We start from the raw sequence: 26,622 nt of genomic DNA, 5'->3' as shown, positions 1-26,622 counted from the left end.
GAGGAAAGGATGGTTCCTCTCCCAAGCCTGCAGCCAGCTGGCTCCATGTGCAGGGCTGGCCTGACTGTGGGGCTCTGACCCTTGCCTCCCCCACCATACCTCACCCCACCCCCATCCCCACAATCAGTCCCTGGCAGCTGCCCTTTTCCGAACCCTCTGCCCAGGCCATTCCAGGCTACAGGATCAGCCCCGCCTGGCCACTCCTCTACTTCTCCGCGGGTGGAGGGGGAGGAGGCGGGAGGCTGGCTCGTGGGGCGGGCCGGCCCGGGGCTGAAGCGCTACAGCAGCCTCTCTCAGAAGACCAGCCATGTCCAGCCCAGGGCTCCGGCTCCTGCTCTTGCTGCTGGCGGCCCCACCACTGCAGCCCTCCTGGCTGCCACCGCCAGACACCCCGGAGGGTAAGGCCACCATCACGGGCTTCATCCTCTCCGCGCTGGACAGAGCCACGTCCTTCCTGAAGAAGAGGCTGCCTGAAATCAACCTGGATGGCGTGGTGGGGTTCCGGATGCTGGAAGGTGGGTGCACTGTGGTTGCCCTGGACTGGCCATCGAGAAAGCAGTTCTCAGCCTGTCACCTGCCTGCTCTGCATCCCGGGACCAGCCCACCTTCTGGTCCCCGAATACAATGCTCTGACTATAAGGAAAGAGGGGCAGAGGGTGGCTGGCCCCTTTTAGGGTGTCTAGAGACCCTCTGTGATCAATTAATTTTTTTTTCAGAAGCAGGAAGGATTCAGAGGCCTCTCAAGAAAAGATTTGGAAATTATTATTTTCCAGGGAGGAAATGATTCATTTGACAATCCCTCCCTCCTGACATGCCAGGGCTTCCCGATGGCTCAGCAGGTAAAGAATCCACCTGCCAATGCATGGGACACAGGAGATGCAGGTTTAATCCCCAGGTTGGGAAGATCCCCTAGGGTAGGAAGTGGCAACCCACTCCAGTATTCTTGCCTGGAAAATACCGTAGACATGGGACTCTGGCAGGCTACAGTATTTGGGGTCACAACTGGGCTATTAAGCACACCCCCTCCAGACATGCCAGGACCAAGGCTAGCAGAGGGAGTGTGCCCGCCCTGGCTCCCTCTACATCCAGCCAGAGCTGCCTGAAGGCTCCGAGAAACGAGCCAAGTGTTTGTTCAGCTTTGAGGGATATAAGATCCCCGAGGAGTGGGCTGGAGACAGGCCAAGGCAAACAGGTAGCCACCCCCGACAGTCACCAAGGGTTTCAGGGAGCCCCTCCCTGGCCCCAGCGACAAATCCCAGGCTCTGGCTGGCCCCACTCCTGTGTCACCCCATCTGTGTTGCCACAGCAACTTTCCACACACCGAGACGCTAGATCCCAGCAGGAGGTGGGGCTCTGGGACCTTCTGCGCTGTGTCCTTGCGGCCTCCCCACGCCGCTGACCCCCATCCCCAGGCTGCGTCCTGGAGACCCTCGAGACCCTGGTCCCCTCCCCTCCAGGCCAGGATCAGGGTGGGTCTCCTTCATGTAACCCTGGTCCCGTCTTATAACTCCTCTGTTGTTGTTTAGTCACTAAGTCCTGTCGGACTCTTTGTGACCCTATGAACTGCAGCCCACCAGTCTCCTCTCTCCATGGAGTTTCCCAAGTAAAAGTACTGGAGTGGGTTGCCATTTCCTTCTCCAGGGGATCTTCCCCACCAAGGGATCAAACCTGAATCTCTGGTGTCTCCTGCAGTGTCCAATTCTTTGCAACCCTATGGACTGTAGCCCACCAGGCTCCTCTGTCCATGGGATTCTCCAGGCAGGAATACTGAAATGGGTTGCCATTTCCTACTACAGGGGATGTTCCCAACCCAGGGATCAAACCTGCATCTCCTGCATTGGCAGGTGGATTCTTTACCACTAGCACCACCTGGGAAGCCCTATTGCTGCACAAACTGCCCCAGGATTTAGCTGCTTGAAACAACAATTATCTCCTGGCTTTTGTTCGTCAGGAATCCAGGAGCAGCTTGGCTGTGAGGTTCTGGCTCGGGGTCTCGTGTGAGGTTCCCATCCAGACGGTGGCCAGCACTGTGATCATCTGAAGGCTTCCCAAGTGCTGGCAGAGCTGCCCCATTCACACACAGGCCTGGTGGGTTGGTGCTGGCTGGCGGCCAGAGGCCCCTGTTCCCCACCACGTGGGCTCCTCCAGGGACTGCTTGAGCATCCTCATAGCTCAACAGCTGCTTCACCCAGAGCAAGTGACCCAAGAGAGAGCTGGGCGGAAGCCTCAGTGTCTCTTACAACCTAATGCTGGAAGTCACAGGGGCTTCCCAGGTGGCTCAGTGGTAAAGAATCCACCTGCCAATGCAGGAGACGCCAGAGATGCAGGTTTGATCCCTGGGTCAGGAAGATCCCCTGGAGGAGGGCATGGCAACCCACTCCAGTATTCTTGCCTGAAGATTCCCATGACAGAGGAAACTGGCGAAGAGTCGAAGATGACTGAGTGACTGAGCACACACTTGGAAGTCGCATGTCGCCATTCCCCCAGTTTCATGTTGGTTTCACTGACTGGCCCCATTCCAAGGAAGAGGGGGCCGAAAGGATGGGAAAATGAGCTGGCTACCACAGCCCACCTTCTAAGGATCCTGCCTGCATTCTCAACCTTCCTGGGAGAGAGGCGGGGGTTCACATTCTGGGAGGGGTCCGGTGATAAGAGATTGCCCATCGATCTCCTGGGTCCTTTCTGCTTGGGGCTGGACAGGCAGACACTCACCTAGGAGAGCAAAGGGTCCCTCCAGCTGCTTCCAGCTGCCTCAAGGGGGTTCCAGAATGCGGCATCAGCTGCCACACACGCAGGGAGAAACAGGAACAAGCCGAAGGACCTAGGATCACCATGAGGTCAGGTTGGGCTCACCTGGTCTCTCTGATGATCAGCAACCCTCCTGGGACTCTCCATCTACAGGTTCAGCCAAACGATCTAGAACAAGGCTTCAGAACTAGACTGCCTGGTTCAAGTTCAGAGAGGGAGCAGAATTGGGGGAGGGGTGTTACAGAGCCCATTATCCCACCAGACTTGCTCAGCACCCTCCTTAAACCTTGTCCACTCTGCCCCACGCAGTGCCCAACCTGACGGCAGCTGCCCTACCTCATCTCACTGCTCAGCTCTGCCCTGAAGCTCCCCCTCACATCTCCTCTCTTTCTGGCTACCCCATGACCTTCTCTTCCAGCCACCCCATCCTCTCCCACCCCTTCTGGGCTACTGCTAGTCCACAGGGCACCTCTGTGAGAATTAGAAAAGGGTACCACCTTTCTCGAGTCACTTGACTGACATCTGCTGGAAAATTGTCTTAAAACATATACAAACCCATGATAGGAATGTGTGTTGCACTTGTGCAGTGTACAACCTGCTCAACTGTACACAGCGCCTCTCCACTCTGCAATCTGAGTCTCTCCCTCATTTTTCCCCTCCTGGACCACAAAGCCTAAGTCTCTAACAAATAGTAATAGCTAAACGTTATTAAGTGCTTTTTTTTGCACTCTGGACAATGCTAAGTCCTCTATACACATTAGTGCTAAGTTACTTCAGTCATGTCCAACCCTTTGTCTAACCCCATGGACCTCAGCCCACCAAGCTCCTCTGTCCATGGGATTTTCCAGGCAAGAGTGCCAGAGTGTGTTGCCATTCCCTTCTACAGGAGATCTTCCCAACTCAGGGATTGAACCTGCATCTCTTAACGTGTCCTGCAGTGGCAGGCAGGTTCTTTAGCACTAATGCCATGCATTAGCTCATTTAATCTTTATAACCCCATCTCCAAGAAGTAAGGAATATCATTACTCCCATTTTACAGATGGAGAAAGTGAAGCAGAGAGAAATTAAATGACTTCCTCAGGTCACCCAATGAGAAAGCATTAGAGACAGGATCTGAACCCTGGCCCCCCTCTCCAGAAATCAAGCTCTTAGCCACCACCTTCCCTCACTCTGACCACCACTCCCCGCCCCGCCAGTACCCAGCTGAGCTCCACAGAGGCCTAATTTCCAATAAACTCAGCAAATATTGTCCCCTCAAGAGCTGGAAGAAGCCGAGAGGCTCAGCATGTATTATAACGGGGAGTTTATTTTCCTGTCCATGTGGTTTGTCCAATGTTGGGACAAATGAACTCTGCTTCCCCCTTGCAGTGCAGCTCAGAGGCGTTCAGGAGAAGTGGGCTCTGGACTCCCAGCTGCAGCCGCTCAGCCTGCGTGTGGGCAAGCTGGTGGAGAAGTTGGCTCCTCTCCTCCACGATTCCATCTTCTACCTCAACCTGAGTGACCCCGAGTACCTGAGACGTAAGAGCGTGGGGGGGGTCCCATTTCTTCAGGAGCACACACAGCTCCTGGGGGCATCCACCGAAGACGCCTGGTGCAGCTTCAGTCAGTGTCAGGGAGGCTCTGGGAGGACCTGTAACCATCTGCCCTGGGGGGTGTTCTGTCATCCTTGACTTCGGCTTGAGAGGGCAGGTGGAAGGTAGGGAGCGACTCTCCCTCATTTTTTCAGCTCATGTCCAGGCTTGGGGGCAAAGGATCATCCCAGAACAGAGGAGAGGGAGGGTTGAGATCTAAGAGGTAATCTGACCCTTTGCACGGCAAACATTAACATCTTGCCAGTATCTTTCTTCTCGGCCTAGAATGCAGAGCCTCTGTCTCCTTGTCAGCCTGGAGTCATCCTACCAAGGGCCCCCTCCCTATAAGCCCTGGCCTGAGTTGTTCCTGGGCGGGGGCGGTGGGGGGTATAAGCCAGCTCCTTGTGTGGTCCAGCCCTGCCTCCCAGGCTCCCTCTCCCAGGTCCAGGAGGGTAGGTGGGGAGATAACTGGCACTCCCAAGCATCGGCCTGCTTCTCTGTATGTGGGGTGCTCCACCCTCTCCCCCGGAGGAGGAAATGGCAACACATCCCAGTATTCTTGCCCGAGAGATCCCATGGATGAGGAGCCTGGCGGGCTACAGTCCATAGGGTCTCAAAGAGTCGGACACAACTTAGCAACTGAGCATACACCCTCTCCCAGGCCTGGTCCCTAAGACCATCCCAGTCTGGCTCATCCTGAGGTTGGTTCTGTAAGAGCTCCATGTTCTAATAGAACCAAATGAGGCAACTAACCCTACCTAGATATCTCAAGCTTCCATGGGGTGCAGTAGATTTACTCAGAGCCTGTCCCCACATGGTTCCTAGTGATTAAAAAAAAATTCAGATAAAAAGATTTGGGAATATTTCAAATGCAGTGCTCAACCCTCAGGTAATGCTCAGAGCCCTGAAGGCACCCAAGTGCAGTCAGGGCTGCCAGGGGAGGGACAGCCAGTTCCTGGGCTCAGAACCACAGGAGCCTGGGGGGTGGTTAATCATGGAATGGCTCACTGCTCCTGTGTCTTCCCCCACTCCCGCCTCTCTACAGAGTTCCAGCTGACCATCGAACCTGGGTTTTGGAAGCTTCCACATGCCTGGACCCGCACCGAGTCCTCCATGGTCTACCCCACTTTTGAGCAGGAGGACTCCTTCTCAGAGGAGCTCAGTGACTTGTGCCTGGTGCAGCTGCTGGGAACCGGGTGGGTCCCCTGGACCTGCCTCACTTCCTGAGGACCCCAAAGTGCCTGCCTTCCGCCAGTCCTCTGGTCCCACTTGCTTCCCAAAGTCCCAGTGCTGTGCTGTGCCAAGTCACTTCAGTCATGTCCAACTCTTTGTGACCCTATGGACCATAGCCCACCAGGCTCCTCTGTCCATGGGATTCTCCAGGCAAGAACACTGGAGTGGATTGCCATGCCCTGCTCCAGGGGATTTTCCTGACCCGGGGATCAAACTTGCATCTCATGTTTTCTGCATTAACAGGCGGGTTCTTTACCATTAGTGCCACCTGGGAAGCCCCCAAAACCCCAGGGGTTTTGGGCAAAACTAGGTGCCAGCTCCCCTGAGAGCTGTTCCTTGTCGCACCCTCATCTCTGAGTCAGCCCCCACCTCCACCCAAGGCTTCCAGACACCCATCTCCATGCCCTGCACCTCCCAACTGACTAGTCTCCCCATACCAGAGGGATCTTTCCAAAAAGCACATCTGATCACCCCACCCCAGTGTGAAGCTTCCTTGGTCTCAGGTAAAGCCTCAACTCCTCTGCCCTCCCCTGGTGGCTCAGATGGTAAAGAATCTGCCTGCAATGCAGGAGACCCAGGTTCACTCCCTAGGCTGGGAAGATCCCCTGGAGGAGGAAATGGCAACCCACTCCAGTATTCTTGCCTGGAGAATCCCACAGACAGAGGAGCCTGGTGGGCTACAGTCCATGGGGGTCGCAGAGAATTGGACACGACTGAGCAACTAGCACTTCCTCTGCCCTCTCAGGTCCCCAGGGTCCTCTGGTCAAGCCCCTGGGGCCTCTTTTCAGACCCTCAGATGCACCTGTTCCCTCCCACTGCAGGCCTTTGCCCATGCCCAGAAGTCGCCTCTGTGGGATCTCTTCCCCTCCTCACTGCCTCACCCCAGCCCCTGTGCTTAAGTAACTGCTCACACGTTAGGCCAGCTCCAGCATCCTGCTTCCAGAATCTTCCCTGACCCCATAGCAGGAAGCTGACCTCCCACGGCAGACCAGTTCTCCTAGCCAGGTGCAGTTCACACTTGTTTTATGGTTCTGCAGAACAAATGTGAACTGCATCCGGCTAAGAGAACAGGTTCCAAAAAGCAGGACAGGGCTGTAAGTTCCAGAAAGAAGGACCCAGCCTTGTTGAGCTCACCATTTTGTCCTGCTGTGCAGAAGGCTTGGAGGAAACCCTCCAGGGCTAGCCCTAGGTGCAGGGACCCATGGAACCCATGAGCAGAAGAGGCAGCAGGTGCCTGGGCCCCTGCTGTCTCAGCATCCTTCAGAAAGGTGTTTGGGCCAGGACACGGTTGGGCTTGCAGAGTGGCTCTGCTACAATGAGGGACCTGCCCCTTCCCTTCTATGGCGCAGGCCTGGCACAGGGGATGTGGGGGACAGGACGGGCCCAGAGATCTGCTGTTTAGGGCAATTCTGGGAAAGATGGTACTGGGGAGTCCCACGGAGAAATGGGATGTCACAGCCCCTGGTGGCTCCCCTCAACCCAGAACAGCTCCAGCGTCACCTCCCTGTGCCAGAGAGACTGATTCAGCTGGTCCAGAAAAGGACACGTGTTTTTATCTGGCTCAGCTGCGAGCCTGGACCCTGCTGGGGGCTGTAGTAACTAGAGGGGAAATCAGGACCTGGGAAGGCTCCAGACCCCCAGGCTTGATTCAGGACGCTCTTAACAGCCTGGAACCACTTCTCCCGCAGGACAAACAGCAGCCAGCCCTGCCGGCTCTCCAATTTCTGCAGGAGTCTCATGACCAGGCCCGGCTGCTCTGGCTACTGCCTGTCCCACCAGCTACTCTTCTTCCTCTCAGCCAGAATGGTAAGTGCCCGGCATAGGCCCAGCCATAGCTGGAGAAGGGGAGAAAATGACCAGAAGGCGCTCTCGACAGTGTGGTTTTGCACATTCACGCCAAGAAAATAAGTGGGTTTTAAACCTGTGCTTCAGACCTCAGGAGTGGGAAATTGCATGCCACTCATCGGCCGTGAAATCCAACCAAACTGGTGGCGAGGTTGGGGGTGGTAGTGTTGAGGTTCTGTTGGACAAAGAGCTTTGCTTGCTGAACTGGATCACAGGGCATCAACGAACCAGAGAAGGGCTGGGAGAGGAGCCGCAGAAGTAACTCAGTAAACAACAGATGGAAAAGGTCTTAGAACAAAGTCAGTCACTAGCTGCTTCCAGAAAACCAGGCCAAGACCAAAAGAGACCCACCATCACCTCCCTGTGCCTAACACTCTTTCAACCCCAAGCACTCAGATTTTTGCTAAATACTCATTGTATTTTATTTTGGCCTCATCACATGACTTGCAGGGTCTCAGTTCCCTGACCAGGGACTGAGCCAAGGTCACAGCAGTGAAATCACAGAATCCTAACCACTAGACTGCCAGGAAACTCTTGCTAAATACTCATTTTAAACATATATTTATTTATATACAAAGCAGAGCTTGCTATCTCTATTCAAAAATGTTACTCAATGACCAGAAATTCTTAATCAAGAAAGGACTTGTTGATTTTAATAGATTTTTTAATTATTATTTATTTGCAAATTGTCACAGCCCAGTGTTTTTGTAAATACAATAAAAGCCAAATTACAAGGAAAATTGTTGTGATTATTAGATTCAGCAGATAGAAAATTAGTCGGACATATTGCTATAGCAGTTTTTAAAGCCTGTTCTCATCACCTGTCCTTTTCTCCATGTGGTGAGACCAATCTGCAGTCCAGGCTCTTTTTTTTTTTAATTGGAGGATAATTGCTTTACAATGTTGTGTTGGTTTCTGCTGTACAATAACATAAATATATATATATATATGTCCCCTCCCTCTTGAGCCTTCCTCCCCTCCCCCATCCCACCCCTCTTGGTCATCACAAAGTACCAGACTGGGCTCCCTGTGGCATATATCAGCTTCCTACTAGCTATTTATTTTACGCACGATAGCATATATATGTAAATGCTCCTTTCTCAGTTTGTCCCACCCTCTCCTTCCCCAGCTGAGTACACAAGTCCGTTCTCTATGTCTGCATCTCTATTCCTGCCCTGCGAACAGGTTGATCAGTATTATTTTTCTAGATTCCATATGTATACATTAATATATGATATTTGTTTTTCTCTGACTTACTTCACTCTGTATAACAGGCTCTAGGTTCATCCACCTCACTACAACTGACTCACGTTCATTCCCTTTTTATGGCTGAGTAATATTCCATTGTATATTTTTACCACACCTTCTTCACCCATTCATCTGTCAATGGACGCCTAGGTTGCTTCCATATCCTGGCTATTGTAAATAGTGCTACAGTGAATGCTGGGGCACATGTGCGTTTTTTGGATTGTGGGTTTCTCAGGGTGTATGACCAAGTAGCGGGATTGCTGGGCCATATGGTAGTTTTTTCCTTTGTGAAGCACTGTAGCTGCCTGCTACAGCGTGGTTAGGCTGGAATCAGCTTGCAGTGACAGCGGCTAACAGCTTTAGAGAGCCCCCTGGTGTCCGGCACTCCCACCCACGCCGGCGCCCCTCTGGTGCAGCACCCAGAGGCATCACTTTCTTCTCCCCATGAAGACCCTTGAGGCTCATGATAGGTTAACTTAGGTGGTAGAGGTCGCACAGTTCCTAAGTGGCTGAGCCAGGACTTGAACCCAGCTCTCTCCGTCCCCCAGTGACTAAGCCTCCCATGGCTGGGAGCACAGAGGGGGAAGAAATTTGGGGAAAAAGGAGAAAGATCTACTGTCAAAGGCTGCTGCGGCTGCTGCTAAGTCGCTTCAGTCGTGTCCGACTCTGTGCAACCCCATAGACGGCAGCTCACCAGGCTCCCTCATCTCTGGGATTCTCCAGGCAAGAACACTGGAGTGGGTTTCCATTTCCTTCTCCAATGCATGAAAGTGAAAAGTGAAAGTAAAGTCACTCAGTCATATCCAACTCTTAGTGACCCCATGGACTGCAGCCCACCAGGCTCCTCCATCCATGAGGATTTTCCAGGCAAGAGTACTGGAGTGGGGTGCCATTGCCTTCTCCAGCTGTCAAGGCAGCCACTTGCAAAACCATTTCAGAATAGCAGGTGTTTCCCTGTAACAGAGAGTGCATCTGCCGCCCACTCTCTGACTTGTCTCTCTGTTTGTTTCCCCAGAGGGGGTGCACCAAAGGGCTGTTCCGCCAGAGCCAGCGCTACATGAACGTCTTCTGCGCCAACATGATGGACCTGAACCGGAGAGCCGATGCCATCGGATATGCCTACCCGACCCGGGATATCTTCATGGAAAACAGTGGGCCCCACATTCTACTCTAGGAACAGAGCTGCAGGGTGTCCCTGATTTCAGGCAAACACACACACACACAACACAGAGTAGGGCTGCCAGGCTTAGCAAATGAAAATACAGGATACGCGGGTAAATCTGAACTTCAGATAAACAATGAATGTATTCTTAGTATATCCCCAACATTGCATGGGCTATCCTTAACTTTTTTTTTAATTCATCATTTTTTTGAAACTCAAATTTAAGTGCACATTCTGTATTTTTTCTGCCACTGTTTTGACTGCTTCCTGCCCCCAAAAGCTGACCCAGTGGTGGAGCTCTGGACAGACTGACCAACTAGGTGACTGGCAAACAGACCCTTAAAGCCTGAGAGAGGAGACTGAAAGAGGAATACCTGGTGGCTGCTCCTTTGCTTGGGTGTCCAGGCCCCCGTACTGACCCTGACTCTTGAGCAGCCCTGACCGAGGCCCTAAGTGGAAGCAGGACTTGGGTCTAGGGGCCCCTGCTCACTAAGGCAGGCCCTCAGGGCTGCCTCCTTCCAGCCACTGTGGGGTTTGTTTGTTTTTGTTTTATGGCTGCACTGGGTCTTCATTGATTTTTTTTTTTTTTTTGGCAAGGGCTTTCTCTAATTGCAGTCAGCTAGGGATACTCTTCCGGAGAAGGCAATGGCAAGCCACTCCAGTACTCTTGCCTAGAAAATCCCATGGATGGAGGAGCCTGGTGGGCTACAGTCCATGGGGTCGCTATGAGTCGGACACGACTGAGCGACTTCACTTTCACTTTTCACTTTCACACAATGGAGAAGGAAATGGCAACCCACTCCAGTGTTCTTGCCTGGAGAATCCCAGGGATGGCAGAGCCTGGTGGGCTGCCGTCTATGGGGTCGCACAGAGTCGGACACGACTGAAGCGACTTAGCAGCAGCAGCAGCAGCAGGAATACTCTTCACTGCAGTTTGCAGGCTTCTTATTGCAGTGGCTTCTCTTGTTGCAGAGCACACGCTCTAGGGATGAGCTTCAGTAGTTGCAGCTTGCAGGCCCTCAAGCTCAGGCTCAGCAGTTGTGGCACATGGGCTTGGTTACTCTGAGGCACGTGGAATCTTCCTGGACCAGGGATCGAACTGGTGTCCCCTGCATTGGCAGGCGGACTCCAATCCACTGCACCACCAGGGAAGTCCCAGCCACGGTGTTGACTGCCCACCTCCTGGTGCTGCTTCTCTCTAGCAGATGGCACCATGGTGGCCTTGGGGAGGGGGAATAGGTGGGCCTGGGGGGCAGGCCTGCAGAGGGTCCCCTGTCTTTGCTTCCAGTCGTGTTCTGTGGGATGAGTGGCTTCTCCGACTTCTACAAGCTCCGGTGGCTGCAGGCCATTCTCAGCTGGCAGAAGCCGCAGGAAGGATGCTTTGGGGAGCCAGGTGAGCTGCACTTCCTCCCTGTCTGGGAGCAGGGGTGGGGCGGGGGGGTGCTGGGCTTCTAGGCCAGGTGGGGAAAGGATGCAGTGGTGTTAGGGATGTGGAGAGAGACGTGCACCATGCGTGTCCACACACACACGTGCACACAGATACACACAGGTGTTGGGGATGTGGCAGCAGATCGGTGCTTGCGGAAACTTCCGGTAGTGCCTCCAGATTCAGGAGACCTGTGTTGCTTGAGGTGTTGTGAAGAGGAGGGGGCTTAGCCAGTAGTTATTTCAGTGTTTATTTATTTAGCTGCACCTGGTCTTATTTGCCACACATGGGATCTTAAGTTGCAGTACCCAGGATCTTTTTTTTAAGTTGTGGCAGATGGGACCTAGTTCCCTGACCAGGGATGGAACCCAGGCCCCCTGCATTGGGAGCTCGGAGTCTTAGCCACTGGACCACCAGGAAAGTCCTAGCCAGTAACGTTTAAAAATCCATTGACTCGTTGTACACCAGAAACTAACATAACATTGGAAAGCAATTATACCCCAGTTGAAAAAAAGAAAAACAGAAATACAAAAAAAAATCCATCTTGAGAAGTTCACCTTCTACTCTTCTCCCAGCTGCTGAAGATGAAGAATTACCTAAAGCCATTCAGTACCAACAGCATTTTTTGAGAAGAGTGAAGAGGCGAGAGAAACAGTTTGCAGGTAATGAAAACACCCAAGGGACCTTCTTGTCAAGAGGCCCTAGGAAGGATACACACAGCTCACGCTCCAGGAAAACAGGCCCCCAGCACCACCGAGGGGCCGGACTGGAGGGTCTTTGTGTTTAGGAGCTGAAGGGAAGGGTAGGAATCAATGATGCCCTCCTCTTTGAAAGTGGGGAGTCCAGAGATGCTGTCTCCCGTGATGGGAATGTAAAAGAGATGTTTAAGTGTATTTTACACTGAACATCACAGAGGTAACCCCTCTTGGTCAAAGTCTAATCAGGAAAACAGAACCTAAATTGGGAACTTCAGCAGAGGGAATTGAATATGGGAAACTCATCTCAGAGGTGCTGCAAGAGCTGAAAACAGAAAAAGTAAGAGAACACAGAGGTTAGCCACTGCAGGACGCCCCCGTCCTCCCTGGATGCAGAGCTGGAGGGACCGTGGGAGGAGCAAAGCCTGTGGAGGCTGGATGCAGAGGAGATGGGGCGGGGGGCAGGGGGAGAGACACCTGGCTTCTCCCCTCATCCCACCTGTGCCTGCCTGTGGTGGGCAAGGCAGTCTGGTAAACGTATTGAATAGTTTGGAGGGGTTGGTGCACTGGGATTTGGAGCAAAGAAGGGCGTAAGGGGGATCTTTGACCCAGTGGACAGGTGACAAGCACAGTCCTGGTGGCCACATGTCCTGGTGTTCCCAGTTTACACCTGCCATCCTGGAGCCCTTTTATTTATTTTTTGGCTGTGCCACATGGCTTATGGGATCTTAGTTTCCTGACCAGGGATCTAACCAGGGTTCCTATCATTGAAAGCCTAGAGTCCTAACCACTGGACCTCCAGAGAATTTCCCTGGAGCCATTATGAACACTGCCCCCTTCCCTGCCAAATGTGTCCTAGTTGAGATGAGTTCGCTATGTAGTCAGTCCATCAATGTAGAGAAAGAGAGAACACGCTACGACTATTAATGCATTCCAGGTGGTGCTAGTGGTAAAGAACCTGCCTGCCAATTCAGGAGACAGAAGAGATGCAGGTTCGATCCCTGGGTCGGGAAGATCCCTGAATGAGGGCATGACAAGCCACTCTAGTGTGCTTGCCTGGAGAATCCCATGGACAGAGGAGCCTTGTGGACTACAGCCCATAGGCTCGCAAGAGTCGGACACGACTGAAGCCACTTAGCACAAAAAAAGATTTCTTTTATAATTATTAATAAAAATTAAAATAATTACAAGGCAAGAACAGGAAGGGAGGTGAGCTGGCCAGCACAGAGATGTCCAGCACACACTGGGAATGATTCCAACAACTAAACGTCTCACCAGGAACCCCACCACGGCTTCATCATCTACCTGCAAGTCACAAGAGAGGAGAGTGACGACGGGTTTGTTTTGTAGCTGCCACCAAAGGCTGGGCAGGGAGAAGGGGGAGGGGGAAGAGTTCTCAGGAGACCTCCAGGGCCCCCTGCCTTGGCAAGGTCTGCCTGACCCAGGGGCTGGGGCTGCCTGTAGCCAGCGGTAGAAGACCCACTGTGCACTTCTGGAGAGCTGGTTGCTCCCTCGAGACTGACAGCTAGACACTAGGACCGCCCTGAGGGCTGGAGAGGGAGCTGCAGAAATCCTACAGCCTGAGGTCCTTCCTGGGGCCCCTGAAGGTTGACCAGCAGCCCGGGAAGCTGGGAGAGGCGTGTTCCTTCTTTCATTTATGACATGCACACCTGTTGACTAAGGGCACCAGATTTGAAGTCAGACTGTCTGGGTTCAAATCAGCTTCTGCCTTTCTTTGCTGTAGGAGTTGCTCAATCTCTCTGAGCCTCAGTTTCCTCATCTGTAAAATGGGAACCAAGCAGTGCCTCATTCATAGGGGACTTGGGAGGTCAATTTCAGATCATCATGCAACGTGCTTCCCACGACATTTGTCCTATGAAGGTCGCCAGTAAGCATGGATTGCCAGGCTTAGTAATTAGGCTCCCTGAAGTCTGCATCCTCTCTCCCTCAGAGGGGCCTTCCCTTCTCCAGAGGAAAGTAAAGTCATGGCTGCCTTCAACCTGCTCAGAGACTAAAGGTGGACAGCTCATTTTGAGCTCAGAGGACTCATAATAAGAGGCCATTATAAATAATGTCAAAGGAGCTCCTGGCCCAGGTTGCTGTTTGGACAAACATGGGAATGGGTAGGCCCCAGGCAGGACTGAGGGAGGCTGTCAAGTAGAAGAAATGAGCTATAGTCTCCAGGGTTGAGATTTCAGCTCTGCTCCCAGACGCTCTGTTTCCGCATCTGTGAAATGGAGCCATAGGGTGTTGTTCTAGAAGGTCTCATGCAGGTCCTGAGCATAGGGGAAGGTGGAAAGAACTGGACCAGGATGTGGCCTCCAGGAAGGGGCTCTGGAGCGTGAATCACAACATACAGTCACCCCTGCCCATGTAAGGAAGTGTTTCAGATAAGACATAACCTCCCAGATGAGGTTCCAACTGGCTGAAGACATTTCTTCCCAGAGGGGAGACTTTAGCAGCCAACATTTATGGAGATTGGCAGGTGGGTGCCCAGCCCTGCAAGGGGGATCTGGGGACACCAGGCTGGCCAGCAGAATATCTGAGAAGTTCTCACAGTGGAGCAGTGGCTGCCTGCTGCGCCCCCCTCCCAGGACTCACAACAGGACCTCTGTCTGTCTCCCCAGACGGCTGCTCCTCCCACAACACAGCCATGGCTGTTGCAGCCCTGGGTGGCTTCCTCTACATCCTGGCGGAATACCCCCCAGCAGAGGGAAAGCTGCGGCCACCCACAATGACACCGCCCAACGGCCACTGACACAGTTCCACGCCTGCCACCACCAGGAAGATGAAGCCCAGACCTTTAGTCCATCATATTCTTAAGTCCTGGGGTGCAGGTCGCATCCTGAGGCGGAAGCAGCTGAAGCAAAGAACCCAGGGTCATCGCTGTCCCCCTCACCCCCGGGGATCTGGGCCAGGGAGGTGGGGCCGGAATGGACCCAGGTGTGGGAGCAGATGAATAAACGTAGAGTGCAGCTGAGTGGGGTGTTGGGTCTTGGTTCTCAGCCTTTCAGACTTCTAGGGCTCCAATTCAGACACAACTGAAGTGACTAGCACACACGCGCATTACACTTATAACAACTTGGCAATGGAATGACAAACACCTAAGTGGGGAGAAAAGTAAAAGTCAGAAACTTGCCAAAGACTGCCTGCCACCTGCAACTCCTGGTTGATTGAGAACAGAGGATTTCCGGGAAGTTGACAGCAGACCAACTTGTTTGCTGATGAGTTTTTGGCACCTGAACACTTGTGCTGGCTCCTGTGTGGCTTGTGCATTACAGAGGCACCAAAAGGCCACCCTAACCCAGGACGCTGCCTTTGGCTAGCTATATAGGACATTATGTGACCTGTGGATTAGTTAATAGAATTCTATCGGTGTGAACCATCCTAATATTACTTGACCCGTGCTTATGTAAGAAAATCCTCACAGAGGCTACATAAAGTGTTAAGATGCGGTACATAAAAGTGTCTAGGTGATGCTTCATGATGTCCACAGCTTGGCTGAAATGGTTCCAAAAATGTGTATTATGAATGAAGCACAAACATTAACAATTGGTAAAGACAAGTAAAAAGTACACAGAGGTTCTTTATGCTGCTGCTGCTGCTAAGTCGCTTCAGTCGTGTCCAACTCTGTGAGACCCCATAGACGACAGCCCACCAGGCTCCCCCGTCCCTGGGATTCTCCAGGCAAGAACACTGGAGTGGGTTGCCATTTCTTTCTCCAATGTATGAAAGTGAAAAGTGAGAGTGAAGTCGCTCAGTTGTGCCGGACTCTTAGTGACCCCAGGGGCTGCAGCCCACCAGGCTCCTCCGTCCATGGGATTTTTCCAGACAAAAGAGGTTCTTTATACTATTTTCTCAACTTTCCCGTAGACTTCAATATTCAGTTCAGTTCAGTCGCTCAACTGTCTCCGACTCTTTGCGACCCCATGAATCGCAGCACGTCAGGCCTCCCTGCCCATCACCAACTCCCGGAGTTCACCCAGACTCACGTCCATCGAGTCAGTGATGCCATCCAGCCATCTCATCCTCTGTCATCCCCTTCTCCTCCTGCCCCCAATCCCTCCCAGCATCAGAGTCTTTTCCAATGAGTCAACTCTTCGAATGAGGTGGCCAAAGTACTGGAGTTTCAGCTTTAGCATCATTCCTTCCAAAGAAATCCCGAGGCTGATCTCCTTCAGAATGGACTGGTTGGATCTCCTTGCAGTCCAAGGGACTCTCAAGAGTCTTCTCCAACACCACAGTTCAAAAGCATCAATTCTTCGGCGCTCAGCCTTCTTCACAGTCCAACTCTCACATCCATACATGACCACTGGAAAAACCATAGCCTTGACTAGACTTTACTTGACTAGACTTTGTTGGCAAAGTAATGTCTCTGCTTTTGAATATGCTATCTAGGTTGGACATAACTTTCCTTCAACAACTTAAAGCGTTCCCGCCATTCCAGAACCCCGCCCCCTCTAAAGAAAATTAACACAGCAAGTTATCAGGACGATATCTCGCGATATCCGAAGAAGTACAAATGCTTCAGAGCTAAGAGCTGCCACCCTTGCGTGGTCCTGGGTCACGTGGGGTAGGCTCACGTGACCGGAGGTCCGAGTCCAACATGGCGTCCTCCATGGGTCGCTTCCTTCTCTTCTTCATTGCGCTGCGCGGCTTCCTACTGGAGGCATCCGGCGACTTCGGCTCGGGGTGAGTACAGCTCTCGCGGGGGCAAGTCCGGTTGTTGGCGGGGGCGGTCCCGCAGCCCGGGGCACAGCACTCCGAACTCTTGTCTGCCCCTCCCCCAATCCCCGCAGGGCCTCCCGCGACGACGACGTGCTCCTGCCCTACTCCCGCGCGCGCGCGCGCCTCGCCCGGGACTGCACAAGAGTGCACGCCGGCCGCCTGGAGCACCACGAGAGCTGGCCGCCGGCCGCCCAGACCGCCGGCGCCCACCGCCCCTCCGTGCGCACCTTCGTCTCGTACTTCGCAGACCGCGCGGTGCCCGGTCACCTGACGCGAGCGCCCGAGCCCCTGCGCACCTTCTCTGTCCTGGAACCCGGCGGACCCGGCGGCTGCGCGTCGAAGCGCCGCGCCACTGTGGAGGAGACGGCGCGGCCGTCCGGCTGCACCGTCGCCCAGAACGGCGGCTTCTTCCGCATGGAGACGGGCGAGTGCCTGGGCAACGTGGTGAGCGGCGGGCGGCGGGTGAGCAGCGCCGGGGGGCTGCAGAACGCGCAGTTCGGGATCCGCCGCGACGGGACTCTGGTCACCGGGTGAGGAGGCAGGGTGTCCGGTAACTGTTTAGGGCAGAGGGCCTGAGAGGAGATGTAGCCGTGCCGCTGTGTTCAAGTCGCCTAACCACGCTGAGCCTCCGTTTCCGCATCTCCAGGAAGGGGAAGGTAGTACCTTCCATGTAGAGTTTATTCGTCTTCCTGTTTGGTATGCCGCTTGCTTTGTGTCGGTCTGTGTGCTGTGCACCGGGGGTATGGCTGTGAACAAGCAAACAGTCTTTGCCTTCAAAAAAGGACACACATAGCACCCATTACTAGTGAAAAATTAAACAAAATCCAGAGAAATAATTAAGTTAATTTAAATTGTATATAAGCAGTGAAGCAATGAACAGGATGAACTGACTGTAAATAGAGAGTTGAGTTTAGAGAAGGTAATCAGGAAAGACTGGTGTGAGAAGGTGACCTTAAACACATGAGAAAATTAATGTGAAATTTAATCACAGGTCAACCAGGGTCAAAACTGGAGGAAGAGCATTGCTGTCAGAAGGGACGGCAGGTGCTAAGGCTCAGAGGTGAAGAGGGGCTTGGTGTGTGAGGGACGGAAGGAAGGAGGAAAGTGTCAGAGGAGGTCACTTAAGAGCTTGCTCTGACCCTGCTGGACACTAAACAGGTTGAGCCATAGTGGAAGCAAGGAGGCCAGTTAAGAGGCTGTTGCAGGCATCAGATGGTAATTTGGCTGGGGTGACAGCCTGAGAGATTGAGGGCTATAGGTGGACTTGAGATCTATTGGGGTTGGTTGTTTCTGTTAAGTGAAGTGTAGACTGGGATATGTGGACTGTTTGCTTCTAGGACCAGGCAGGTTCCTGGGCATCAGGAGGAATCCAGTAGCCAGGCAGCGGGTGGGGATGGGGAGCCCCACTACACACAGTTTGCCGCTGCTGTTGACTGAATCTCACTGCTTCCGTGTGGCCAGATACCTGTCTGAAGAGGAGGTGCTGGACACTGAGAATCCGTTTGTGCAGCTGCTGAGTGGGGTCGTGTGGCTGATTCGCAATGGCAGCATCTACATCAATGAGAGTCAGGCGGCTGAGTGTGAGGAGACCCAGGAGACAGGTGGGAAGGGGACACTGAGTATCATAAGATGTGGGTGATGAGTGGGGGTGTTGGCAATAAGTCTTTTGAAAACCAGGGTGGTAGGGGAAGTCTTTCCACAAGTACCATTCTAGGTATTGGGAATCAGTGGGGAATCCCTGCTTCATGAAATGTATAGAAAGGAAATAGATATGTAATATACTAAAAAGAAGTGGTTAGTGTTAAGACAGAAGAAGTTGGAGGAACGGAGCTATGAACCAGGCAGTAGAGGAGTGTTCCTAAAATGTCTGTGGACCAGCAGCATCAGCGTCACCCAGGATCTTGGTATAAACACCGAACTTCAGTCCCCTCTGCCTTGAAGCTACAGAATCAGAATCCCTGGGGTGAGGCCCAAGAGTGTGTGTTCTAAGGAGCTCCCTGGGTGATTCTGGTTGACATTGGATTTTGAGAACCACTGAGATGTGAAATACTGGGGCAAAGAAGGTCTGCCGTGGCCTAGGTGTTTAAACGGGCTGTTTTAGATTGTACGGTCAGGGAAGACCTCATGGAGGAGGTGATGTAGCTCAGAAGGAGTAAGCCATGGGAAGAGCTGGGGAGAAGCCCAGTCCGGCCAGAAGAAACAGAAGGTGTCTGCGTGGAATTGTGGGGAGACTGCCAGGAGATGGGGTAGAGTAAGCAGTGCAGGGAAGTCATGCCAGGCACCCGTAAGGCATTTGGAGTTTGGACTTGGGACAGTGGAGGCCATTGGAGTGTTTTCACCTGGAGGTTGATCTTGCTTGATTTACACTGAACAATAGCCCTTTGCCTGCTCTGTGGAGATAGACTGGGGCGGGGCTCGGGGGCAGGCAGATAGCTGGGTGCACAGACCTAGAGGTGCAGAGTGGTGTCAGACTGGCAGGAAGTGGCAGGCAGAGCCCAGAAGGCCTCCCGAAGGGCCAGGCGATCAGCCAGGCTGCCTCTCCTTCAGGTTCCTTCAACAGGTTTGTGAACGTGATCTCAGCCAGGACAGCCGTGGGCCACGACCGGAAGGGGCAGCTGGTGCTCTTGCATGTGGATGGGCAGACGGAGCAGCGGGGGTGAGTCCTGCTCTGAGGAGCTTCAGCCCACCATCAGCTGCCTTTCTGACCCTCAGGTGATCCCTGGGGATCTTCACACTCACCCGTCCCCTGTCTTCCCACCGGCAGAGGGTCCCTAGGTCTGTCCCACTTCCACGAACTCATCACCTTCCACACATTTGCTCTCAGTCTCCTTGACTTAGAGCCTCGTCTCTCCTGAGCTCTGGTTGGGGTGAAAGGAAATTATCACAAAGTGTCTATTCACAAATCCGGGAGTAGACCTCAGTTCCCATTCTAGCTCTGCCATGTGCTGGCTCTGTGGCCGTGGACAAGTTACTTGGCCCCTCTGAGCTCATTTCCCACTGTGTAAAGTGAGTGTGCTCTGCTGTTGCCGTGTAACAGATTAGCACAGGCAGCACTGATTTGTTAGTTTGGGGTTCTGTAGGTCGGGAGTCGGCGGAGAGTGGCGGTGCTCAGCTAGGTTCTCTTGTTCAGGGTGTCCCACAGACAGCATCCAGTTCTCGGCCAGATAGGGGGCTTATCTGGAGCTTCTGGGAAAGAATTGTCTTGGCAGCTCACTCAGGTTGTTGGCAGAATGCAGTCCTTGGAGTTGTAGGACTGAGGTCTCTGCGTCATTGCTGTCTGGGGGCCTTTGCATTCATGAGGCTGCCCATGTTCCTTGTCATGTGTATACCCTCCTGTTGTATATCTTCAGGGTCCAGAGCTGTGTCAAATCCATCTAACCCCCTCGTATTTCCAGTCTCCCTCACTTCGTCTTTTGCCTCAGCCTGAGAAAACTCCTGTGATTCCGTTGGGACCACCCCAGATCATCCAGGACAGGGTCCCCATGTGTGGACCGTTGTGCTGTGTATCCTAACACGATCATGAGGGTGATGCCTGGTTACAGTCATAGCTCCCAGGGATTTGGACAGGACACTTTGAGCGGGGGGAGCACTGAGAAATTTGCCTGCCGTAGCGGGTGTGCGATACTGTCCACTGTGGAAAGTAATGCACTAACCCGGAAGCAGATGCCGCAAGGTCAGCAGCGCTCATCTTGTGCCACAGCATTAACCTGTGGGAGATGGCGGAGTTCCTGCTGAAACAGGATGTGGTCAACGCCATCAACCTGGATGGAGGAGGCTCCGCCACCTTCGTGCTCAATGGCACCTTGGCCAGTTACCCTTCTGATCACTGGTAAGCCCACCAGAGCCCCCTTGCTGAGGTCCAAGGCCAGGCCTGTCCCCGGCTGTCTCATTCAACAGATACTGAGCGCCTGTCATTTGCCAGGCTCTGGGGGTTCAGTAGAGAAGCAAGAGAGGCCGAGATGCCAGCTTCCCGCTGCTTACACAGAGTGGCATACATAATGTACCAGCACTGCCCAGGGCCAATGGAAGGGGCGGGTGATGATCAGGAAAGACCTGAGGATAGAGAAGCATGAGCTGAGAGCTGGAGGGTGCAGAGGTGACTGGGCCCAGAACAGCGTGTACAAAGGCCCTGGGGTGGGAAGCACCTATAAAAGGCTGGAGAAGAGATGAAGCGGGGAAGCCCTCAGGCTCTGCAGTGGGTGATCAGAGGCGTGGCCAGCACCTCAGCCTCTCGTCACACTCCTGTCCCCCAGTGGGTGATCTGAGGGGTGGCCAGCACCTCAGCCTCTCGTCACACTCCTGTCCCCCAGTGGGTGATCTGAGGCGTGGCCAGCACCTCAGCCTCTCTTCACACCCCTGTCCCCCTGCAGCCAGGACAACATGTGGCGCTGTCCCCGCCGCGTGTCCACCGTGGTGTGTGTGCATGAGCCCCGCTGCCAGCCACCAGACTGCAGCGGCCACGGGACCTGTATGGAGGGGCGCTGCCAGTGCACGGGGCACTTCTGGCGGGGTGCTGCCTGTGATAAGCTGGACTGTGGCCCCGCCAACTGTAGCCAGCACGGGCTCTGCACGGAGAGTGAGTGGTGGCTCTGCGGGAGGCAGCTCCAGCCTGGGTGCCCCGCTCTCACGGCCCCAGCGCAGCCCAGCCCTCACCTGGTTTTCTCGGTCTTGTCTTGGCAGCTGGCTGCCGCTGCGAAGCTGGATGGACAGGGTCCAACTGCAGTGAAGGTAAGCGCCCCCAGGCCAGCCTCCCCCCTGGCACCCCTTGGGGCTCTCGGGCAGGGGTGATGCTGGGACCTGCAAGCCTCAGCTGCCTTAATCCCCGCCTCCTGGTCCGCTAGTCTCTTCACTCTTGTCTCACCTTTTGCCCCATGTGTAAATCACCATGTCAGTGTCCTGCGGCTGCTGCAGCAAGAGTCCACTAACAGGATGGACACAGTCCTTTATTCTCCCACAGTTCTGGAGGCCAGCACTCCATAATCAAGGGCTCGGTAGAGCCGCGCTGGCTCTGAAAGGTCTAGGGGAGGGTCCTTCCTGCCTCTTCCAGCTCCTGGTGGCCCCAGCGTTCCTTGGCTTGTGGCTGCCTCAGCCCAGTCTCTGCCTCTGACTTCACAGGCACAGCCTCCTCCCTTGTCCAGGTCCAGTCTCCCTCTCCGTTATCTTACATGGACCCCAGGCCCCTGGGATTTGAGTCCGTGTTAAATGCAGGAGGCTCCCCATTTTGAGATCCTTAATTGCATGTGCAGAGACAGTATTTCCAAATAAACTCACACTCACAGGTTCTGGAATTTGAAGCTGTCTCTGGGAGGACACAGTTCAGCTGTGACCTACAGGACTGCTGTCACCCGTGGCTTAAATCCTTAGCAGCTTTCTTTGGCACTGAGTGGAGAGTCTGCACTCCTCAGCATGGCCTGCCAGGCCCCGGGTGCTCTGGCCACATCCCCCTCCCTGCCCCAGATCAGGCCCTCTGCGGCCCCTCCAGCCTGCCGCCTCAGTGCTCCGCTACTGCCTCACTCGGCCCCCTCCCTCCAGCGCACATGTCCCCACTCGTCCTGCGATGCATGCCTTCTGGCTCACTGGCTGCCTAGACCAGAAGCTGTTGCCCAAACAGAGCAGAGGCTCCACGAGGGCGTGGCCTCAGGCCTGCCACATGGCACGTTCTCCGGAACTGCCTTTTGGGAGAACACGTGAAGCAACAGGGCCCCTTGGGGTGATGAAGATGCGTTTGCAATCCCCTGGGCCCCAGCCTGGGATGGGAGGGCAGGGCCAGGTTTGGCAGAGACCCCTCCCTTCCCCCACCGCAGCTTGCACCAGTGGCTTCTTCGGGGAAGACTGCGCCCAGAAGTGTCAGTGTCATAATGGAGCCACCTGTGACCCCGTGCAGGGGACCTGCGCCTGTCCCCCTGGCTTCACTGGAGACACCTGTGTGCAGGGTAAGCGGGAATGTCCCCTGAGTCAGCCAGGAGGGAGCCCCACCCAAGGGGTGCTCCTGCGTCAGCCCGGCTCTGCCCACACCCGGGTGCATCCTGGCAGTGCAGAGAGAGGCCTGGCCACCGGGCCCCACCACTGTCCTCCTGGCTCCTCCCCGCAGAGTGTCCGCTCGGTTGGTACGGGCCAGGCTGCCAGAGCCCTTGCAAGTGTGAGCACCAATGTCCTTGCGACCCCCAGACCGGCAACTGCAGTGTCAACTGGTCACCCACCCTGAGCAGCCTCTTCTCCCGAGGTACGGCCCCTCCCAGGGCCCCCCCTGGGAGCAGGAGCGGGCAGACCCCTCTTCTCCCAGCCTTCAGCCTCTCCCTGACCTCTTGCAGTGAAGGAGTGTTTCCCACCTCCCGAGGTCACTGTGCAGGCAGAAGAACTCTCCCTTCTCACCAGGTAGGTGCTTCGGTGGGACCTGGGGCAGGGGCGAGAAGAAGTCCCCCCACCTCTCCACCTTTGAGGTGTGGCCTCTGCTCAGGGCCCAGGCAGGGCTAGGAGGTGGCTGCTAGGCACCCAGGTGACGGTTCTTCGGCGTAAGCTCAGGGAGAGTCCCAGCTGATGCAGCCACCTGAGCCCTCCGGGGAGACGCTGAGCAGGACCCTGGCCACCCCCACAGTGGAGTCTAGGGGGCTGGGTGTGGGCTTGTTTTCTCAGCTTTCAGTTCAGAAGCTCTGAGCATTTCACGTCATTTCTGTCGCCCCTGGGGATGTTCACACCTCATGTGGGGTCTTTATTTTCTAGCACAGGTCTCTAACTTTACGTCCAGGTAGGGGGTGTGTATTAGAAGACAGAGCTGGGCTCAAGAACCGATGCTGTGGGTCTGGGAGCCCCCTTTGGAGAACCTCTGTTCATGGTTGTCCCTCCCATAGCCCAGGGCAGTGCCTGGCCCGCCCCCTCGAGGTGGAAGCCAGGTGTGAATGAAAAACCCCTTGGCCTTGGCCTTGGCCTGGAGGCAGCGCCTGGGAGCTCATCACAAAACGCAGATCCCAGGTCCTTCCTGGGGATCCTGACCTGGTGCTTGGGTGAGGGCTGGGAGGAAAACCCTGGAGGTGTGCTGGGAAACGCACTGGCAAGGACGGGGGCGCCCAGGAGCCCTGCACCCCAGGCTCGGGTCTCAGGCATGAGACCACGGGGTCCCACAGCAAAGGGAGGGGAGCTGTGGGTGGCTGAGAGACAGGCTGCAGGCCCCGCCCCGGGCAGTCAGCTTACATCTGCTGCTGCGTGAGGATTTCAGACCAAGAGTCACAAGAAGGAAGAAGGATCACTGAAGGACCGCCCCCTGCTTCCCTTTGCCCCGCCCCCCACCAGCTCCCTGCCTGGGAAGAAGGGGTGCGGGTCCCCGCTGCTCTGTCTGCTTTGAGGATTCTGGAGAGAGCCCAGCTTCTGTTGCCAACATTCTCGGGAACCCAAGATGCGAACCGCTGCGTCTTGGGGTGGATTAGGTCCCCAGCTGTGTGTTCTGTGCCCTGTATAATGTAACATTTGTTAGCAGCATCTGAAACTCAGGGAGGTGCACATCAAAATCTTTGTTTTTCCCTATTTCTCTTGAAACACCAGGCAAGCTGGGAGCCTGATATCAGGCAAGGTTTGTCCCACATAATAACTCCGCGCTGCTTCCGAATGTGTCTGTACACTCCTCACCCCCACAGGCCCATTTGCTTCCCCCTGTGTGGTCCCTGGAGGCACCTGATCCTGTGCTCCTGTTCTGGGAGGAAGAGTAAAGTGGGAGGGGGAGCCCCTCCAGCGCTGCCCCAGCCTGAACCGCATCCAGCACCCCTGTTCCGGGTTCTCTCCCACCCGCAGGACCACCTGGCTGGCCATCACCTTGGCCCTGGCGTTCCTCCTGCTGATCAGCACAGCGGCAAATGTGTCCTTGTTCCTGGGGTCGAGGGCCGCACGGAGGCGGCACCTGGACGGGGCCTACGTCTACCACCCGCTGCAGGAGGTGAACGGGGAGCACCCGGCCGCCGAGAAGGAGCAGCTGGGTGACTCCAGTAACCCCTTCAAGGACTGAAGTCTCCTGCTGCCGGTTGTGTCCTATTCCCGAGGCTCATTTCCAGGAGCTCTGGCTTCTGCAAGAGGAAGTCCCAAGGCCACCGACCCATCTGGGTAGTCACGACCTGGGTGCCAAGCCAGGTTTCCGACAGCAACATGCCTCAGCCCCGCGCCTGGCCGCCTGCCGTGGCACATGCAATCCAGCGCTCCCGGAGGGCCTGCCTCCGTCCCCGCCTGCCTGTGTCTGCTGCTCGCAGGGCCTGCCCCCCCAGGGCCTGCCCGCTGCTGCCAAAGAGCCTCCGCCTCCCGGGGCCGGAGCCGCTGTGAACGGAACTCATGATGACCATGCCGCAGCCAAGTGGGAGGGTCCAGCTGTTCCCCTCGGACGGGGGTGGACTCGAGAGACGACAGCCACATCATGGGACCCTTTTTTAACAGACCTCATCATCAAACTTGCCCACTGGAATGGTGTTTACTGTCGCAGGAAGCTCCTTAGAAGGGAGGAAGGATGAAATCATGTTTACAGGCTCTCTCTTTTGCCCTGCCGCTGAGAGGGTTTTTCTACCACTTGAATAAATTGATAAAATAAATTGATATAATAAAAGAACCTTGTCTGAATTAGCAGTCATGGACTTGAGGGGCCCCTAGGCCTTAACACGTGGGGGACTGCTTAACCAGAGTCAGAGTCGGGATGTGCCTGTGGCACGTCCAGCTCCCTGATTGACTTTGTTTAATCCAGAGGTTTCCCAGGTGGACTTTGTTTAATCCAGAGGTTTCCCAGGTGGTGCTAGTGGTAAAGAACCCACCTGTCAATGCAGGAGACAGATGCGGGTTCTGTCCCTGGGTCAGGATGATCCCCTGGAGGAGGGCATGGCGACCCACTCCAGTATTCTTGCCTGGAGAATCCCATGGACGGAGGAGCCTGGTGGGCTACAGTCCATAGGGCTGTAGAATCAGACACGACTGACGCAACTTAGCACGCACGCACAGGGGTTCTCACTTTCAAGTGTACTTGAATCACCAGGTGGCTCAGCTGGTACAGAACCTGCCTGCAGTGCGGGAGACCTGCGTTCGATCCCTGGGTTGGGAAGATGCCCTGGAGAAGGAAACAGCTACCCACTCCACTATTCTGGCCTGGAGAGTTCCAAAGGAGTTGCAAAGAGTCAGACATGACTGAGCGACTTTCACTGAATCACCTGGAGAGCTTGTTAAACATGTAGACTCTGGCCTGGAGCGGACTCCAGACTACAGGTCTCCCCAAGCTCCCAGGTGATGGCTGTGAGCATCTGGACAGCACTCTGAGTTTGCACTGTTTTAGTAAAATTGAGTTACCAACAGTTACAAGTCAAGAGATAACAACTCCAGATTTCTGGTTTTTCTTTGAAAGGAGTGAGAGAAGGACTTGCAGTGGTTAAGAATCCACCTTGCAATGCAGGGGACACAGGCTCAGTCCCCAGTCAGGGAACTAAGACCCCACAAGTCAAGGACCAACTAAGCCCACAAGGAACAACTACCGAGCCCACACACCACAACGAAAATCCCTCCTGACGGAATGAAGTCTCCCCTGTGCCGCAACTAAGACCACATGCAGCCAAATAAGCAAGTAAGTAAATATTTTTTAAAACGCTTGACGTCCCAGCATCAGAGGACGCCCTTGGAGGTGACGAGGTAAGTTGTCCAAGCCAAGAGTGGCCGGTCCCCATCTGTGTCCTCTCCAGCTCATCGCAGCCCCAGCGGTTGGCTTCCCTTGACTGTGACCTGTATCCTTGTGAGATTAGAGCTTGTAACTTGTGGCCTCAAAGGGTCTTTAGGAAGTGCCTGGCGACACCCTGCCTCGTAAAACACCCCACTGTGTGCTTGGCAGCTTTATGCGGAGGGTACCTGGAGGGAGGTGCTGCTGCTTCCAGCAGGTTCTCAAGCAGATCCAGGCACATGGTGGATTGAATGTTTGCATCCCCCGAAGTTTGTATGTTGAGACCCTGACCTGCAGTG

At 54.6% G+C, this 26,622-nt stretch overlaps 2 protein-coding genes across 2 annotated transcripts; both read left to right on the top strand.

Annotated features, from left to right (window-relative positions):
• Nucleotides 1-268: 268 nt before the first annotated feature.
• Nucleotides 269-14,908, top strand: C25H16orf89 (chromosome 25 C16orf89 homolog). The gene is made up of 8 exons (XM_002697889.7): nt 269-515; nt 4,117-4,266; nt 5,365-5,515; nt 7,241-7,358; nt 9,661-9,796; nt 11,096-11,200; nt 11,809-11,895; nt 14,556-14,908. Exons 1-8 carry the CDS (start codon nt 308-310, stop codon nt 14,684-14,686), a joined length of 1,086 nt encoding a protein of 361 aa, XP_002697935.3. The 5' UTR covers nt 269-307; the 3' UTR covers nt 14,687-14,908.
• Nucleotides 14,909-16,506: 1,598 nt separating this feature from the next.
• Nucleotides 16,507-25,237, top strand: NAGPA (N-acetylglucosamine-1-phosphodiester alpha-N-acetylglucosaminidase). Its single transcript, NM_001206618.1, is given in 11 exon segments — nt 16,507-16,620; nt 16,728-17,186; nt 18,118-18,257; nt 19,204-19,312; nt 20,357-20,485; nt 21,027-21,232; nt 21,337-21,384; nt 22,461-22,589; nt 22,748-22,879; nt 22,968-23,031; nt 24,439-25,237. Coding segments are annotated over 11 exon segments (1,713 nt in total). The 5' UTR covers nt 16,507-16,534; the 3' UTR covers nt 24,650-25,237.
• The last annotated feature ends 1,385 nt before the right edge of the window (nt 25,238-26,622 follow it).

This window comes from Bos taurus, chromosome 25 (assembly GCF_002263795.3).
Source record: "Bos taurus isolate L1 Dominette 01449 registration number 42190680 breed Hereford chromosome 25, ARS-UCD2.0, whole genome shotgun sequence".
NCBI classification, from domain to species: domain Eukaryota; kingdom Metazoa; phylum Chordata; class Mammalia; order Artiodactyla; family Bovidae; genus Bos; species Bos taurus.
Note: the sequence above shows the minus strand (reverse complement) of the source record. Positions and strands in the feature narration are given on the sequence as shown.

Excerpts from the sequence above, each read along its gene's own strand:
- C25H16orf89 (XM_002697889.7), top strand. The coding sequence starts at position 308 with ATGTCCAGCCCAGGGCTCCGGCTCCTGCTCTTGCTGCTGGCGGCCCCA. Across the intron at positions 4,267-5,364 it reads TGACCCCGAGTACCTGAGAC|AGTTCCAGCTGACCATCGAA; the intron begins GTAAGAGCGTGG and ends GCCTCTCTACAG. Across the intron at positions 5,516-7,240 it reads GTGCAGCTGCTGGGAACCGG|GACAAACAGCAGCCAGCCCT; the intron begins GTGGGTCCCCTG and ends CTTCTCCCGCAG.